We start from the raw sequence: 14,951 nt of genomic DNA, 5'->3' as shown, positions 1-14,951 counted from the left end.
GATTTAAAACTGAAAGTAATCTGTGCAGGTTACATCCTTTATTGCCTCTGGCTACTTAACTCTTCCTGTGTCGCTCACCAATCATACTCCCAAGAAGCAGTCTTCCAGACCTTTTTCTGTATGTGTACTTTTTTTTTTTTTTGAAGCACAAGGATATTGTCATTATTCCATTGCAGTATATGAGCTTCCTAAGGTGTTTTTTTTTAATGGCTATAGACTGTTCCATAATACAGACATACCAATTTATTTAGCCATTCCCTTAGCTATAGATACTCAGTAATCTTCAGTGTTTGTCGTTAAATAAAGCAGCAGTAAAGTTTTCTTATGTATATCCTAGCATTCTTCTATTTCCATAGGATACAGTCATAGATGTGAAATTGCTTGGCTAGAGACTATGCATTTTTTTTTTTTTCTTTTTGTTTTTAAATGGAGTCTTGCTTTGTCACCAGGCTGGAGTGTAGTGGCAAGATCTTGGCTCACTGCAACTTCCGCCTCCTGGATTCAAGCAATTCCCCTGCCTCAGCCTCCCGAGTAGCTGGGACTACAGGCATGTGCCACCATGTCCGGCTAATTTTTTGTGTTTTAGTAGAGACAGGGTTTCACCAAGTTGGCCACGCTGGTCTCGATCTCCTGACCTTGTAATCCGCCCGCCTCGGCCTCCCAGAGTGCTGGGATTACAGGCGTGAGCCACTGTGCCCGGCCGAGACTATGCTTTTTAAAAAAGAAAAACAAAAAATGGAATGCGAGATCGAATCAAAATATATGAAATTAACTGGCAAGATAGCCTTTCCCCTAATTGTTATTTCTTCCCTGTATTGATATCTTCTTTTACTTTTTCTCTTGAGACACTTTTTTTTTTTTTTGGCATTTCTGTGTCATGAAATTAGAGACGTGATTGGGTTTTTTCTTTGCTTTTCGTTTTTTTGTTTGTTTTCAAGACGGAGTCTCACTCTGTCGCCCAGGTTGGAATGTAGTGGCGTGATCTTGGCTCACTGCAACTTCCACCTCCTGGGTTCAAGCGATTCTTGTGCCTCAGCCTCCCAAGTAGCTGGGATTACAGATATGCACCACCAGTATGCCCAGCTAATTTTTGTGTTTTTGGTAGAGATGGGGTTTCACCATGTTGGCCAGGCTGGTCTCGAACTCCTGGCCTCAAGTGATCCTCAAGTGATCTGCCTGCCTTGGCCTTCCAAAGTGCTAGGATTACAGGCCTGAGCCACCGCATCCTGCCGCTTTTCGTATTTTTAAAGGTATTTTTTCTTTCACTTTGTTTTTCATTTTTTTAAGTAAATTTTTACTAAAGCATACCATATATTAAGAAAAGTGTATAACCAATAAATGTACAGTTTGATGAATTATTACTGTGGACATACCCATGTAGCTATTACCCATGAAAAGAAACAGAGTGTACCAGCATCCTCCCATGCTTGTGCCCAGCCACACCATTCCCTCCCACTGCCAAGGTAAGCATTAAACTTTTAACGCCATTGATTAGGTTTCTAAAATATTAACTATAATTTTTGTAAATGGAATCATATAGTATGTAATTGTTTGTGTGCCTGGCCTATTTAGCTCTGTTGTGTTTGTGACAGATCTCCATGTTGTAGCAGCAGTAGTTTGTTGACTTTCTTTACTACGTCATGTTATTCTGTTTTTTTAATGTGCCACAATTTAGTTTTGATGAAAATTTGGCTTGTTTCCATTTTTAACTATTAAAAACAGTGATACCAAGAATATTCTTGTAGAGTCTTTTGGTGCACATATATATATATTTCTCTTGCCTGAATGCTGGATCATAGGGTGTGCCTATGTTTAGTTTTCCCAAGTGGTTGTACAAAGTGACTGTAAATATATCTGAGGTCTAGTTACTCTACGTCTTATTAAGCGCTTGGTATTGCCAGTCTGTTTAATTTTAACCAATTTTGTAGGTGTATTGTAGTCATTCATTGTGGTTTTAATTTATATTACCCTGTGACTAATGAGATTGAGCACCCTTTCTTTTGCTTTCATTGTTTTTAATGATCACAAATAATTGTAGGTATTTAGTGTTTATTGGGCACAGTGTGATATTTTGATACATGTATAATGATAAAATCAGGGTAGTTAGCATATCCATCACCTCAAACATTTCTTTGTGCTGAAAACATTCAAAATCTGTTCTAACTATTTGAAAATATACACCAGCCTGGGCAACATAGCAGACCCTATCTCCACAAAAATAAAAATAAAAAATTAGCCAGGTGTGGTGGTGCACACCTATAGTCCCAGCTACTCAGGAGGCTGAAGTGGGAGGATCACTTGAGCCCAGGAGTTGGAGGTTGCAGTGAGTCATGATCACACCACTGCACTGGGCGATAGAGCAAAACCCTGTATCTTTGAAAAAAAAAAAAAAAGGAAAAAAGAAAATATACAATAAATTATTGTTAATTATAGTCACTCTATAGTGCTATAGAACATGAGAACTTATTTCTCTTATCTACCTGTACTTTAATATTTGTTAACCAGCCTTTGGCTATCCTTCCTTCTCCCCTCCCTTTCCCCGTCTCTAGTAACCACTATTCTATCCTCTACTTGCTATGGGATCAACTTTTTTAGCTTCCACAAGATATGTGGTATTTATCTTTCTGTGTCTGGCTTATCTTACTTAACATAATGTCCTCCAAAAGCCTCTTCATGTTGCTGCCAGTGACAGAATTTCGTTCTTTTTTAATGGCTAAATAGTATTCTGTTATGTATGTGTTTGTGAATAGTGGTTTAATAAACCTGAGAGTGCAGATATCTCATTGACATTGATTTCTTTCCTTTTGGTATATACCTAGTAATGGGATTGCTGGATGTTATGGTAGTTCAATTTTAGTTTTTGAGGAATATCCATACTGTTTCCCATAATGGGTATACTAATGTACATTTCCACCAACAGTGTATTTAAGTTCCTTCTTTTTGTATCCTTGCCATCATTTGTTATTTTTTGTCTTTTTAATAATTGCCATTCTAACTGGGGTGAGATGATATCTCATTGTGGTTTTGATTTGCATTTCTCTGATAATTAGTGATGCTGAGCACTTTTTCATATACCTGTTGGCCGTTTGTATGTCTTTTGAGGGATGTCTATTCAGCTTTTTTGCTGACTTTTAAAATTGGATTATTTGTATTTTTGTGTGTGTGCTGTTGAGTTCCTTGTATATTCTGGTTATTAATCCCTTGTTGGATGGATAGTTTGTATTTTTCTTTCATAGCTTCACTCCAAGGGTTTCCTTTGCTGTGCAGAAGCTTTTTAGTTTGTTGTAATCCCTTTTGCTTTTGCCTAGTTTTTCTTTTGTTGCCTATGCTTTTGAGGTCTTCTCCAGAAAATATTTGTCCAGAATAAACGTCCTGTAATGTTTCCCTAATGTTTTCTTCTAGTAGTTTCATAGTATTGGATCTTACATTTAAGTCTTTAAGTTCATTTTTTTTAATATGATGAGAGTAGGCATCTAGTTCCTTTCTTCTGCATATGGCTATAGTTTTACCAGCACCATTATGTATATTTTTAAATTTTAGAAATAGAGACGAGGTTTCACTATATTATGCAGGCTGGTCTCAATCTCCTGGGCTCAAACGATCCTCCTGCCTTGGCCTTCTAAAAGCCCGGGATTACAAAGTTTGTAGTATATTTCAAAGTCACGTAGTGTAATGCCTCTTGCTTTGTTCTTTTTTCTCAGAATTGCTTTGGCTGTTAAAGGTCTTTTGCGGGTCCATACGAATATTAGGATTTTTTTTTCTGTTTCCGTAAATAGTGTCATTGGTATTTTGATAGGGATTGCATTGAATCTGTAGATAAAGATGGAATGTGTTTCCATTTTTTTTTTGTGTCCTCAATTTTTTTGACCAGGGTTTTATGGTTTTCCTTTTAGAGAACTTTAACCTCCTTGGTTAAATTTATTTCTAGGTATTTTATGTTTTTTTTTAGTTCTTGTAAATGCGATTGCTTATTGATTTCTTTTTCTGCTAATTCATTGTTAGTATATAAGAATGTTACTGATTTTTGTGTATTGATTTTATGTCTTAGAACTACTGAATTTGTTTATCAGTTCTAGGAGTTTATGGCAATACTTTAACAGTTTTCTATATATAAGATCATGTTGTCTGCAAACGGGAACAGTTTAACTTCCTCCTTCCTGATTTGGATGCCCTTTATTTCTTTGTCTTGCCTAATTGCTTTGGCTAGGATAGGACTTCCAGTACTGTGTTCAGTGGGAGTGGTGATAGTAGGCATCCTTGAGTTGTTCCAGATCTTAGAGGAAAAGCTTTAAAATTTCCCCCATTTGATCTAATTAAACTAAAGAGCTTCTGCACAGCAAAAGAAACTACCATCAGAGTGAACAGGCAACCTACAGAATGGGAGAAAATTTTTGCAATCTACCCATCTGACAAAGGGCAAATATCCAGAATCTACAAAGAACTTAAACAAATTTACAAGAAAAAATCAAACAACCCCATCAAAAAGTGGGCAAAGGATATGAACAGACACTTCTGAAAAGAAGACATTTATGCAGCCAACAGACACATGAAAAAATGCTCATCATCACTGGCCATCAGAGAAATGCAAATCAAAACCACAATGAGATACCATCTCACACCAGTTAGAATGGTGATCATTAAAAAGTCAGGAAACAACAGGTGCTGGAAAGGATGTGGAGAAATAGAAACACTTTTACACTGTTGGTAGGACTGTAAACTAGTTCAACCATTGTGGAAGTCAGTGTGGCGATTCCTCAAGGATCTAGAACTAGAAATACCATTTGACCCAGCCATCCCATTACTGGGTATATACCCAAAGGATTATAAATCATGCTACTATAAAGACACATGCACACGTATGTTTATTGTGGCACTATTCACAATAGCAAAGACTTGGAATCAACCCAAATGCCCATCAATGATAGACTGGATTAAGAAAATGTGACACATATACACCATGGAATACTATGCAGCCATAAAAAACGATGAGTTCATGTCCTTTGTAGGGCCATGGATGAAGCTGGAAACCATCATTCTCAGCCAACTATCGCAAGAACAGAAAACCAAACACCGCATGTTCTCACTCATAGGTGGGAATTGAACAATGAGAACACTTGGACACAGGGTGGGGAACATCACACACCGGGGCCTGTCATGGGGCGGGGGGAATGACGAGTTAATGGGTGCAGCACACCAACATGGCACACGTATACATATATAACCAGCACGTTGTACACATGTACCCTAGAACTTAAAGTATAATAATAAAAAAAAAGAATAAAATAAAATTTCCCCCATTCAGTATGTTAGCTGTGAGCTTGTCATATATGGCCTTTATTGTGTTGAGGTGTGTTCTTTCTATACCTAACGTAAGAGTTTTTATCATGAGGGGGTTTTGAAATTAAAAAAAAATTTTTTTAGAGATAGGGTCTGACTTTGTTGCCCACGCTGAAGTGCAGTGATACAATCATAGTTTACTGCAACCTTGAACTCCTGGGCTCAAGCAATCTTTCCGGCCTGGTCTCCCTACAGGTGTGTGCCACCATGCCCGGCTTTTGTATTTTTTGTAGAGACGGGAGTCTCACTTTGTTGCTCAGGCTGGTCTCCAACTCCTGGGCATGATCATCCTCCTGCGTTGGCTTCCCAAAGTGTTGGGATTCTAGGCATGAGCCACAGTGCTTAGCCTCCTATCCTTTTGAAAATTGTTTTCTGGTTGATTTGTGTATCCTTTTTTTCTTCCTGTCTTATTGTTTATCATTGCAGTTTGATGGTTTTCTATAGTGATAAGGTTTGATTGTTTTCTCTTTGTCCTTTGTGTATTTGTTCTACCGGTGAGTTTTATACTTCCGTGTGTTTTCATGATAGTGATTATCATTTTTTCATTTCTAGATGTAGGACATTCTTGAGCATTTCTTTTAAGGCCTGGCTAATAGTAATGAATTTCCTCAGTTTTTGCTTGTCTGGGAAAGACTTCATTTCTGAAGGATAGCTTTTTGGGGTATAGTGTTCTTGGTTGACATTTTATTTTTCCTTCAGCATTTTGAATATATCGTCTTACTCTCTCATGGTCTATAAGATTTCTCTGGAGAAATCTGTTTTTAGTGTAATGAGGATTTCCTTATATTAACTTGACACCTTTTTCTCTTGCTCTTTTTAGAATTCTCTTTTTATCTTTCACTTTTGACAGTTTAGCTATAATATGCCTTGGGAAGACCCTTTTGGGTTGAATCTATTTCGGAACCTTTGAGCTTCCTGGATCTGTATGTTCATACCTCTTATTAGACTTGGGACCTTTTCAGCTATTTCATTTGGCAGGCTTTCTGTGCTTTGTTTTTTCTCCTGGAACTTTCATAACACGAACATTTGTTTGCTTAATGATTTCCTGTGAGTCTTGTAGGTATTCTCATTTCATTTTCATTCTCATTTCTTATTTCTTTGAGTAGGTAATTTCAAATGACTTATCTTCAAGTTCAGAGATTTGTGTCTTATGCTTGATCATGTCTGCTATTTTAGTTATATTTATTTCATTCATTGAAGTCTTAAGCTGCAGTATTTCTGTGTATTTTTAAAAAATGATTTGTATCCCTTTGTTGATTTTTTTTAACATATTGCAAATTTTAAAATTTACCCAGGAAGCATCAGATCTGGCCCAGTGGGGTGGGGTAGGGGTAGGTGGAGTGGCTCCATCTTCATTTGGCACCATGCTGAAAGGTACAGTAGCTGCTTAAAGCTCCACTTGAGGATGTTGGGCCACTGGTCTAGGGTGTATCCTCAGGGGAAAAGGGGAGTTTTTGCTGCTTGTTCCTGGAGCAAGACACACTCCAGCCATAGTTCTAATTCCAAGATGGTGTAGCGCAGGCCACAGGGAGCTGGGCACGGTGTTGACTCCTTCTCTGTGGGGAGCACAGCTATGTATGTATACTCCAGGCAGCTTAGGCCCATGAGGACTGCAGGGTTCCTCAGTGGTGAGGTCTGTAAGAGTCCAAGGTATTGATAGGGATCGCTAGGATCCTCTTCTTTACTTCCTTGCAGCAGGGAGAAGTTCTTTTGGTTCCCAGCTGATCCTGATTGGGGATTGGGGTGTTAGAAGCTTGGCATTTCCTTCTGCTCTTTCTGTGGTTATCTCGAGTTTCTTTTATAAACTCTTCTGATGCACTCTGGCACCCTTCCTCAGTTATTTGTGTTAAAGTCTAGTTGTTTAATTGTTGTTTTGGCTGTCTTTGTGAAGGATTTCTAGCTGGCCATCTTAATCTGAGCACCTTTTCTTTGATGTATTGGTCAGTTGGATATCCTCCTTTATGAAGTCTCCATTCAGATATTTTGCTCATTTTTCTGTCTTTTTCTTATTTGTTGATTCATTGGTATATTCTGGATGTGTTAAAGGATTGCACATATCTTATTCCACTCTGTGACTTGTCGTTTGACACTTTCAGTGTAGTCTTTTGATAAACAGTAGTTCATGGTTTTAATATCCAATTTATAAATCTTGCCTATCCTTTTACCATGAAGACGTTCTCTGTGAACTTTAAAGTCTTCTGTTTTAAAATATAAACTCTGTGTTACATTTAGCAAACTGATTTGCCATTCTTTTTAAAATAGAATTTGACTGAGAAATAGATACCAAATTTTATCAGGTGCTTTTTCTGGAATACTTCAGCCAGTTGAATTTTTACCCCTGTTTATGTAATATTATATTTTATTAATTTTGTAGTTTTCCTTGTGCTTTATCTGCAGCCCTTTTTGGGATGCACCTTTCTTAATCACAGTAGTAATTTTAAAAATGTGTAATTTAAGAATAACATACTTTCTGAGATGTTATTTAAGATTTTTCATCTGTTCTCATTAAATGAGATTAGCTTGTAATTCAGATGTTTTTTAATGATGTTTTTAACTATACTACAGTAGCCATCTTTACCCATTCTTTTTTGTACTTTGGGTAACATAATAATAATAATTATTATTTTTTTTTTGAGACGGAGTCTCGCTCTGTCGCCCAGGCTGGAGTGCAGTGGCGTGATCTCAGCTCACTGCAAGCTCTGCCTCCCAGGTTCACACCATTCTTCTGCCTCAGCCTCCCGAGTAGCTGGGACTACAGGCGCTTGCCACCATGCCCGGCCAATTTTTTTGTATTTTTGGTAGAGACGGGGTTTCACCGTGTTAGCCAGGATGGTCTTGATCTCCTAACCTCGTAATCCACCTGCTTCGGCCTCTCAAAGTGCTGGGATTAGAGGTGTGAGCCACTGTTCCTGGCCAATAATTATTCTTTTTCTTTAAATGTTAAGGAAAAAAACTTCCAGTGACTTCATCAGCGCCCTTTTCTGTTTATTATTTGAAAAAAATTCTCGTTGTCTTCTGTTTAGGTCCTTTTGTGTCCTTTTATTTGTTTTGGCTTGTCATTTTTTACATAGCTTCCTATCTTAATTCCAAATATATTGGTAACTAATGGAGAATCGTTTACCATAAAGCTCTTAATCTTTGTAATTAATTATATATTTTTTTATTTTTGATTTTATTGAGTCCCATCTTATTTCCTTTTACAAATAAATAAAGTGGTTGATTTGTGTTGTATGTTCTCAGTTAATTGGCTTGATTTTTTTTTAACCTTTTTTTTTTGAGACAGGGTCTTGCTCTGTCATCCAGGCTGCAGTGTAGTGGCTCCATCATGGCTCACTTCAGCCTCAACCTCTTGGGATCAAGGGATCCTCCTGCCTCAGCTCTCCCCCAGCCCTGCCCCGTGAGTGACTGGGACTGGGGCTACAGGTGTGCGCCACCATGCCTGGCTAATTTTTGTATTTTTTGTAGGGACAGGGTTTTGTCATGTTGCCCATGCTGGTCTCGAACACCTGGGCTCAAGTGATTTGCCCGCCTCAGCCTTCCAAAGTGCTGGGATTATAGGTGTGAGCCACCACACCCAGCTTTATTTTTTATTTTGTTTTTCTCTTCTTTTGAGATTATCATTTTTCCTTACTGTTTGGCTTGTAATTTTGTTTCATTTCTAAACTGTCAGTTCCTTTTTCTCTTGCTTTTTAAGATTTTTTTTTTTTTTTTTTTTTTTGAGGCAGAATTTGGCTTTTGTTGCCCGGGCTGGAGTGTAGTGGCGCAATCTCGTCTCACTGCAACCTCGGCCTCCTAGGTTCAAGCTGTTCTCCTGACTCAGCCTCCCAAGTAGCTGAGATTACAGTCCCCTACCACCATGCCCAGCTAATTTTTGTGTTTTTAGTAGAGACAGAGTGTCACCATGTTGGCCAGGCTGGTCTTGAACTCCTGACCTCAGGTGATCCACCTGCCTCGGCCTCCCATAGTGCTGGGATTACAGGCATGAGCCACCTCGTCTGGCCCAGTTTCTAAGATTTTTAAAGTGATAAATTTTTCTTTGGTAGAGTCTCATATATTTTGATGAAATTTTTATTTCTATACAAGACATTTTATTATGTTGTGCATTTTTTTTTCTTGACCTCAGTATAATTTAGGAAAGATATTTGGTTCTTTACATTAAAATATTTTTTATTTATCACATTGTATATAATGACGCACATATAGAAATAACGTACATATTTCCAAGTGAGTGGATATCTTAATTTATTCCGAGAATTGAGTATGTGTTTGTAATGTCTACCTCTTTGGATTTAATGAGGAAAGGAATGACTCCTGATTTTGCATGTTAACAGCTCACTGTCTTGTCTTCTAGTTATTCGCTAAAGAAATTGAAATCGGGCCGGGCGTGGTGGCTCATGCCTGTAATCCCAGCACTTTGGGAGGCCGAGGCGGGCGGATCACGAGGTCAGGAGATCAAGACCGTCCTGTCCAACATGGTGAAACTAAAATACAGAATTAGCCAACTAAAAATACAGAAATTAGCTGGGCGTAGTGACATGTGCCTGTAGTCCTAGCTACTTGGGAGGGTGAGGCAGGAAAATTGCTTGAACCCTGGGGGCGGAGGTTGCAGTGAGCTGAGGTCTTGCCAGTGCATTCTAGCCTGGACAATGCAGCAAGACTGTCTCAAAAAAAAAAAACAAAAAAAACAAAAGAAAAACAAATTGAAATCACATTATATATATAACTTTGAAACTTTTCCTCACATAAATAATTCTTTTAAAAGCATTTCTTAGGGGTACATAGTATTATAAAGATCTGTCATAGGCCATTTAATGAAAACAGTTTTGTTGGCCATTTAATGAAAACAGTTTTGTTGGCTATTTAAATCATGCTGCAGTACCTTTGTTTTTTTATAATTTAAATTTTGTGTATTTTAAGAAGTATGCACATGGCACAAAATTCAAAGGGAATAAAAGGGTTTATAGAGCAGGGGTCCTCAACCCCAGACAGGGCAGGGTTGGCAGAATGGTTGAAGGATGAAACTGTTCCACCTCAGATCATCAGGCATAGAGTCTCACAAGGAGCCAGCAGCCTCGATCCCTCGCATGTGCAGTTCACAATAGGGTTCATGGTCCTGTGAGAATCCAGTGCCATCAATGACCTGATCTACGAAACTGGTCCCTGGTGCCAAAAGGTTGGAGACAGCTGGTTTAGAGAATCTTTGAAGCAAACAGTGTTACTAGTTTGTTGTTTTTTTCCCCAGGCTTTTTCTTTTTCATAAATAAGCAAATATATGTACATATATGTACACTTGTTCTTTATCCACAGAAATGGTCACTATCAATGTACACTATCTGGTGATGGTACATTAGAAACAGAATTTGCTCACGCCTATAATCCCAGCACTTTGGGAGGTCGAGGCGGGGTGATCATGAGGTCAGGAGATCGAGACCATCCTGGCCAACATGGTGAAACCCCGTCTCTACTGAAAATACAAAAATTAGCTGGGCGTGGTGGTACGCGCCTGTAGTCCCAGCTACTGGGGAGGCTGAGGCAGGAGAATCGCTTGAACCCGGTAGGCGGAGGTTGCAGTGAGCCAAGATCGTGCCACTGCACTCCAGCCTGGGCAACAGAGCAAGACTCCGTCTCAAAAAACAAAACAAAACAGACTTTATCAACTTTACCACTACTCAATATATCCATGTAATACAACTGCACTTGTGCCCACTAAATTTGTACAAATAAAAAAATGCATGATATAAAAGTAGTGCATAAGAGATCGTAAAATGAACATCTGTGTGACCCCCATCCACAAAAAGAAATATAACTTTGCTAGCATCTGTACATCTTTTAGCTATTTACAGCTCCTTGCCATGCCTTTACTGGTAGCCACTATCCTCACCATTATAGCAGTGACTTTAATTCCCTTTATAGTTTTATAACCTAATTTTGTATTCATAAACAGTGTAGTAAAATTGTGCTTGTTTTTGGAGCTTTTCCCTGAACGTTTTTAGATACCTGAAATCTTGTAGCCCCAGGAGCAGTCTTGAAGAAGAGTCAGCAGCGTGTGTGGGAGGTGAATGGGCAAGGAATTCTACACAGGTTGGCCTAGTAAAGTTTGGGGACTTTGATCTTACCATTATTAGGTAGACTTGAGATCTTTTCTTGTACCAGGTGATGGAGTCATATCTTCGCTGTTGCCAGGGCTCTGGAACTAGCTTTGAGTCTGCTTCTTTGAAGTGCTACTTCTGAAGCACCTGTTTGCTGTGATCAGGGATGGTCCTGCCTGGAGTTCTCTTTATGCCCATTCTCTTTCTACTTTTGTTCTGCTGGGCGTTTCTGGTTTTGTTTGTGTGTAAGAGTCCCTGCGGATTGCAAAAAACAAAATCTAGAGAGTAAAGTCATGATTTCTTCTTTTTTTCTTTTCTAATTTGTAAAATCTATGGGGTTTAATCTTAGGCTTTATTTGTAGATGCTTGTTCCTGTATCCCATTTAGAAACTTAGAAAGTTTGAACAAATCAAGGGTTTTCCTTTTTTCTGCAGAGCACGTTAAATTTTCTATAAACCCAAGTAGAAAGTGGCATTGTGGTAGAGATTGTGCCTGATTTGTAAAGAATGTTAAAAAGATCGTAGAAATAATTTCTAATTCAATTCCATCGTTCAGATACTTTCAAACTCCTGTGATGCTACTTATATCACGACCTATTACACATACACATATGTGTAAAACAGACTAAAGTTTCATGAACAGCATCCTTAGTATATACAGTTATTCCAATGTAGTTTATTCTGTTCTAATTTTATTTTTTTAAATGTTGATTAGAGATCCATTAAATTAACTATAAGATCCTTCAAGAGATCAGTACCTATAGTTGAAGTTACCATGATTTTCTAGAGGAAGACGTTAGCTCCAAGGAATTAAACTGAACAGAGGCAAACTAGTGTTGTGGTGTGGCTAAGTGTGTGGAACCTTTAGGTTGTGTGTAGTAGCTTATGCCTGTAATCCCAGCGTTTGTGAGGCTGAAGCAGGAGGATCACTTGAAACCAACCTGGGCAACATAGTGAGATCCTATTTCTTAAAAGAGAGAGAGAGAGCATGGACTTTGGAGAAGGACAGACTTGGGCTCAGATCCTGGTTTTGCCACTTTCTGGTCATATGATCAGGGCAGTCTGGCATTCTTGGGTCTCAGTGTCATTTGACTAGGGCAGTCTAGTTGGCATTCTTGGATCCTAGCCTTGTGTAAAATGGCATCTTAATCCATTTCATGTTGCTATAACAATGTCACAGGCACAGACTGGGTAATTTATAAAAGAAAATAAATTTATCACAGTTTTGGAAGCCAGGAAATCCAGTATCAAGGTGCTAGTATCTGGCAAAGGCCTTCTTGCCACAGCTTCCCATGGCAGAAAGTGGAAGAGCAAGAGAGGGAGAGCGAGAGTGACTGAGAGAGCTGGACTCTTTTTTTTTTTTTTCCCCAGAGATAGGCATCTTGCTATGTTGTCCAGACTGGCTTTCAACTCGTGGTCACAAGTGATCCTCCCACCTCAGCCTCCTGAGTGGCTGGGACTGTAGATACACACCACTGCACCCCTGGCTGGACTCATTTTTATAACGGCCCACTCTTGCGATATAATAATAAATCCACTCCTGTGATAATGGCATTCATCTATTCATGAGGCCAGAGCCCTTGTGGCTTAATCATCTTTTAATGGTCCCATCTCTTAACATAGTCACAATGACAGTTCAGTTTCAACATGAATTTTGGAGAGAACATTCAAACCATAGTAAATGGGAATGACACTCTGTGCCTCAGGGATATGAGTATTAAATGAAAGAATATCTAGTGTAAAGTAAACATGCAACACACAGCAGCTTTATTAACCATTGTTATTTGTTTCGGGATTTAATGGAGTTTCTCTGATTTCTAGCCCAATGCCCTTTGTACAAATTGCAGAATCCATTATGATAAGAGTTATGGGACAGTGTTAAGTAACAGACTAGGTAGATGGGAATTGCTTAGTTGATCCACTCACCCTTTGGGATCAGTTTAGGTGACTACTGGACTGTGTGTCCATAAACTCTGCGGGTTTATTACAGGAGTGAGAATTGTCTAAAAGTGTCAGGCAGTCACAGTGCCTTCAATGGCAGAAGAGTTAGTCTTTCTGTCCTTGTTCATGGGCAGGAAGTTAAAACTAAGGGGTGTGTTTGTGTGTAAGATTAGCTCAGGGGAAGGAAGGCTGGAGGAGTCTTCACTTCTCCTCTCATAATCTTAGATTTAAAATCTATTCTCTTCCTTTCCCTTTCTTTTTTCCTGTTCCCTTCTCTTTCTCTTTTAAAGAATGACCAGCTTTTGCCCAGGCTTGGTGGCTCACGACGGTCATCCCGGCACTTTGGGAGGCTGAGGTGGGAGGATTGTTTGAGGCCAGGAGTTCAAGACCAGCCTGTAAATATAACGAGACCCTATCTCTACAAAAATAAAGTAAGAAATTAGCTGGGTGTAGTGGTGCACGTCTGTGGTCCCAGCTACTTGGGAGGCTGAGGCAGGAGGATCCTTTGAGGCCAGGAGTTCCAGGTTACAGTGAGACGTGATCACGCCACTATACTCCAGTTTGGGCGACAAACACTGTCTCTTAAAAATAAATAAATAAACTTTTAATATAAAATTAAATTTATATAAAATCCAGTCATTAAGATAAAAACATTTATTAACACTTCGCCTTTTTTCTTCCAGTATTTTCATGCATTAAAAAAAGATGGCAGTAATACTGTACATTTAAACACCCTTTTAATAAAATAAAAAACTGAACTGGTTAGATAGTTTAAATCAGTAGGATGGTAGAGGAGGGGAAAAGGGAGGGATACTTTGCTGAAAGGTGGACATAGTGATCTCTTACTGTCTCTGAGACTGAAGGATGGTCCTCAATTTGCTTCCAGGCATTCTGGAGCAGGGAAGAATCTGACTTTAAAATTGTTCCCGACTTTCTACTGTTTCTCCGTTATTTGGGATGCCCTCCTGAATTCAGAAGACTAGGTCTTAAGGGTTTTATGCTGCCGAAAGTAATATCCCATTAGATTGCTGGTGGAGCTGCTATGTTTTTTTTTTTTGTACAATGTGAAAGCTGAATTGTTTCTAAGTTCTACTAAACCTGTATGTACCAGTCAGTGCTTTTCAACTGCCTCAGGTTCCTCAACCCCTGAACATACCCAGTCCTTTAGGAAAGCCCAAGTGTGATGCAGGAAGTAACCTGCCCTCTACTACGGTACCTGAATCAGGCTTGTGCTCTGGAAATGTTGACCTGACATGAGGCCAGTCTGTCTTCTCTTTTCTTCAAAGATTTTTTTTTTCTTCACAGATTTTGAAGCCAGCTTCGTACGGCTATTGGACAAAATAACGAATGGTTCTCGAATTGAAATAAACCAAACAGGTAAGCTCTTTTTAGATTCCTAAAAACACCTCCATGCACTAAAGTATTCCTGTTTCTCACTCTTTTTTTCTTTTCTTTTTTTTTTCTAGTCAGTCTCTGCTTATCCAAATCACTCTTTTTAATGGTATAAATATTATGTTTAAAACTTTACTGATCACTTTGTATTATATAAATCACCATTAAATTAGAATTTTGGGGGGACTTATAT

At 38.7% G+C, this 14,951-nt stretch overlaps 1 protein-coding gene across 2 annotated transcripts in view; it reads left to right on the top strand.

The window, feature by feature from the left end:
- The window catches only part of RCL1 (RNA terminal phosphate cyclase like 1), a 68,736-nt gene that overhangs the window by 16,586 nt on the left and 37,199 nt on the right, over window positions 1–14,951 (top strand). For both annotated transcript variants that reach the window (XM_032138304.2, XM_058431829.1), the window contains exon 2: window positions 14,672–14,743. In XM_032138304.2, the coding sequence (XP_031994195.1) occupies window positions 14,672–14,743 (72 nt within the window). The remainder of the gene's footprint in view (window positions 1–14,671; window positions 14,744–14,951) is intronic.

This window comes from Hylobates moloch, unplaced genomic scaffold (assembly GCF_009828535.3).
Source record: "Hylobates moloch isolate HMO894 unplaced genomic scaffold, HMol_V3 SCAFFOLD_19, whole genome shotgun sequence".
Taxonomy (NCBI): domain Eukaryota; kingdom Metazoa; phylum Chordata; class Mammalia; order Primates; family Hylobatidae; genus Hylobates; species Hylobates moloch.
This window is presented reverse-complemented; position numbering and strand designations above follow the sequence as displayed.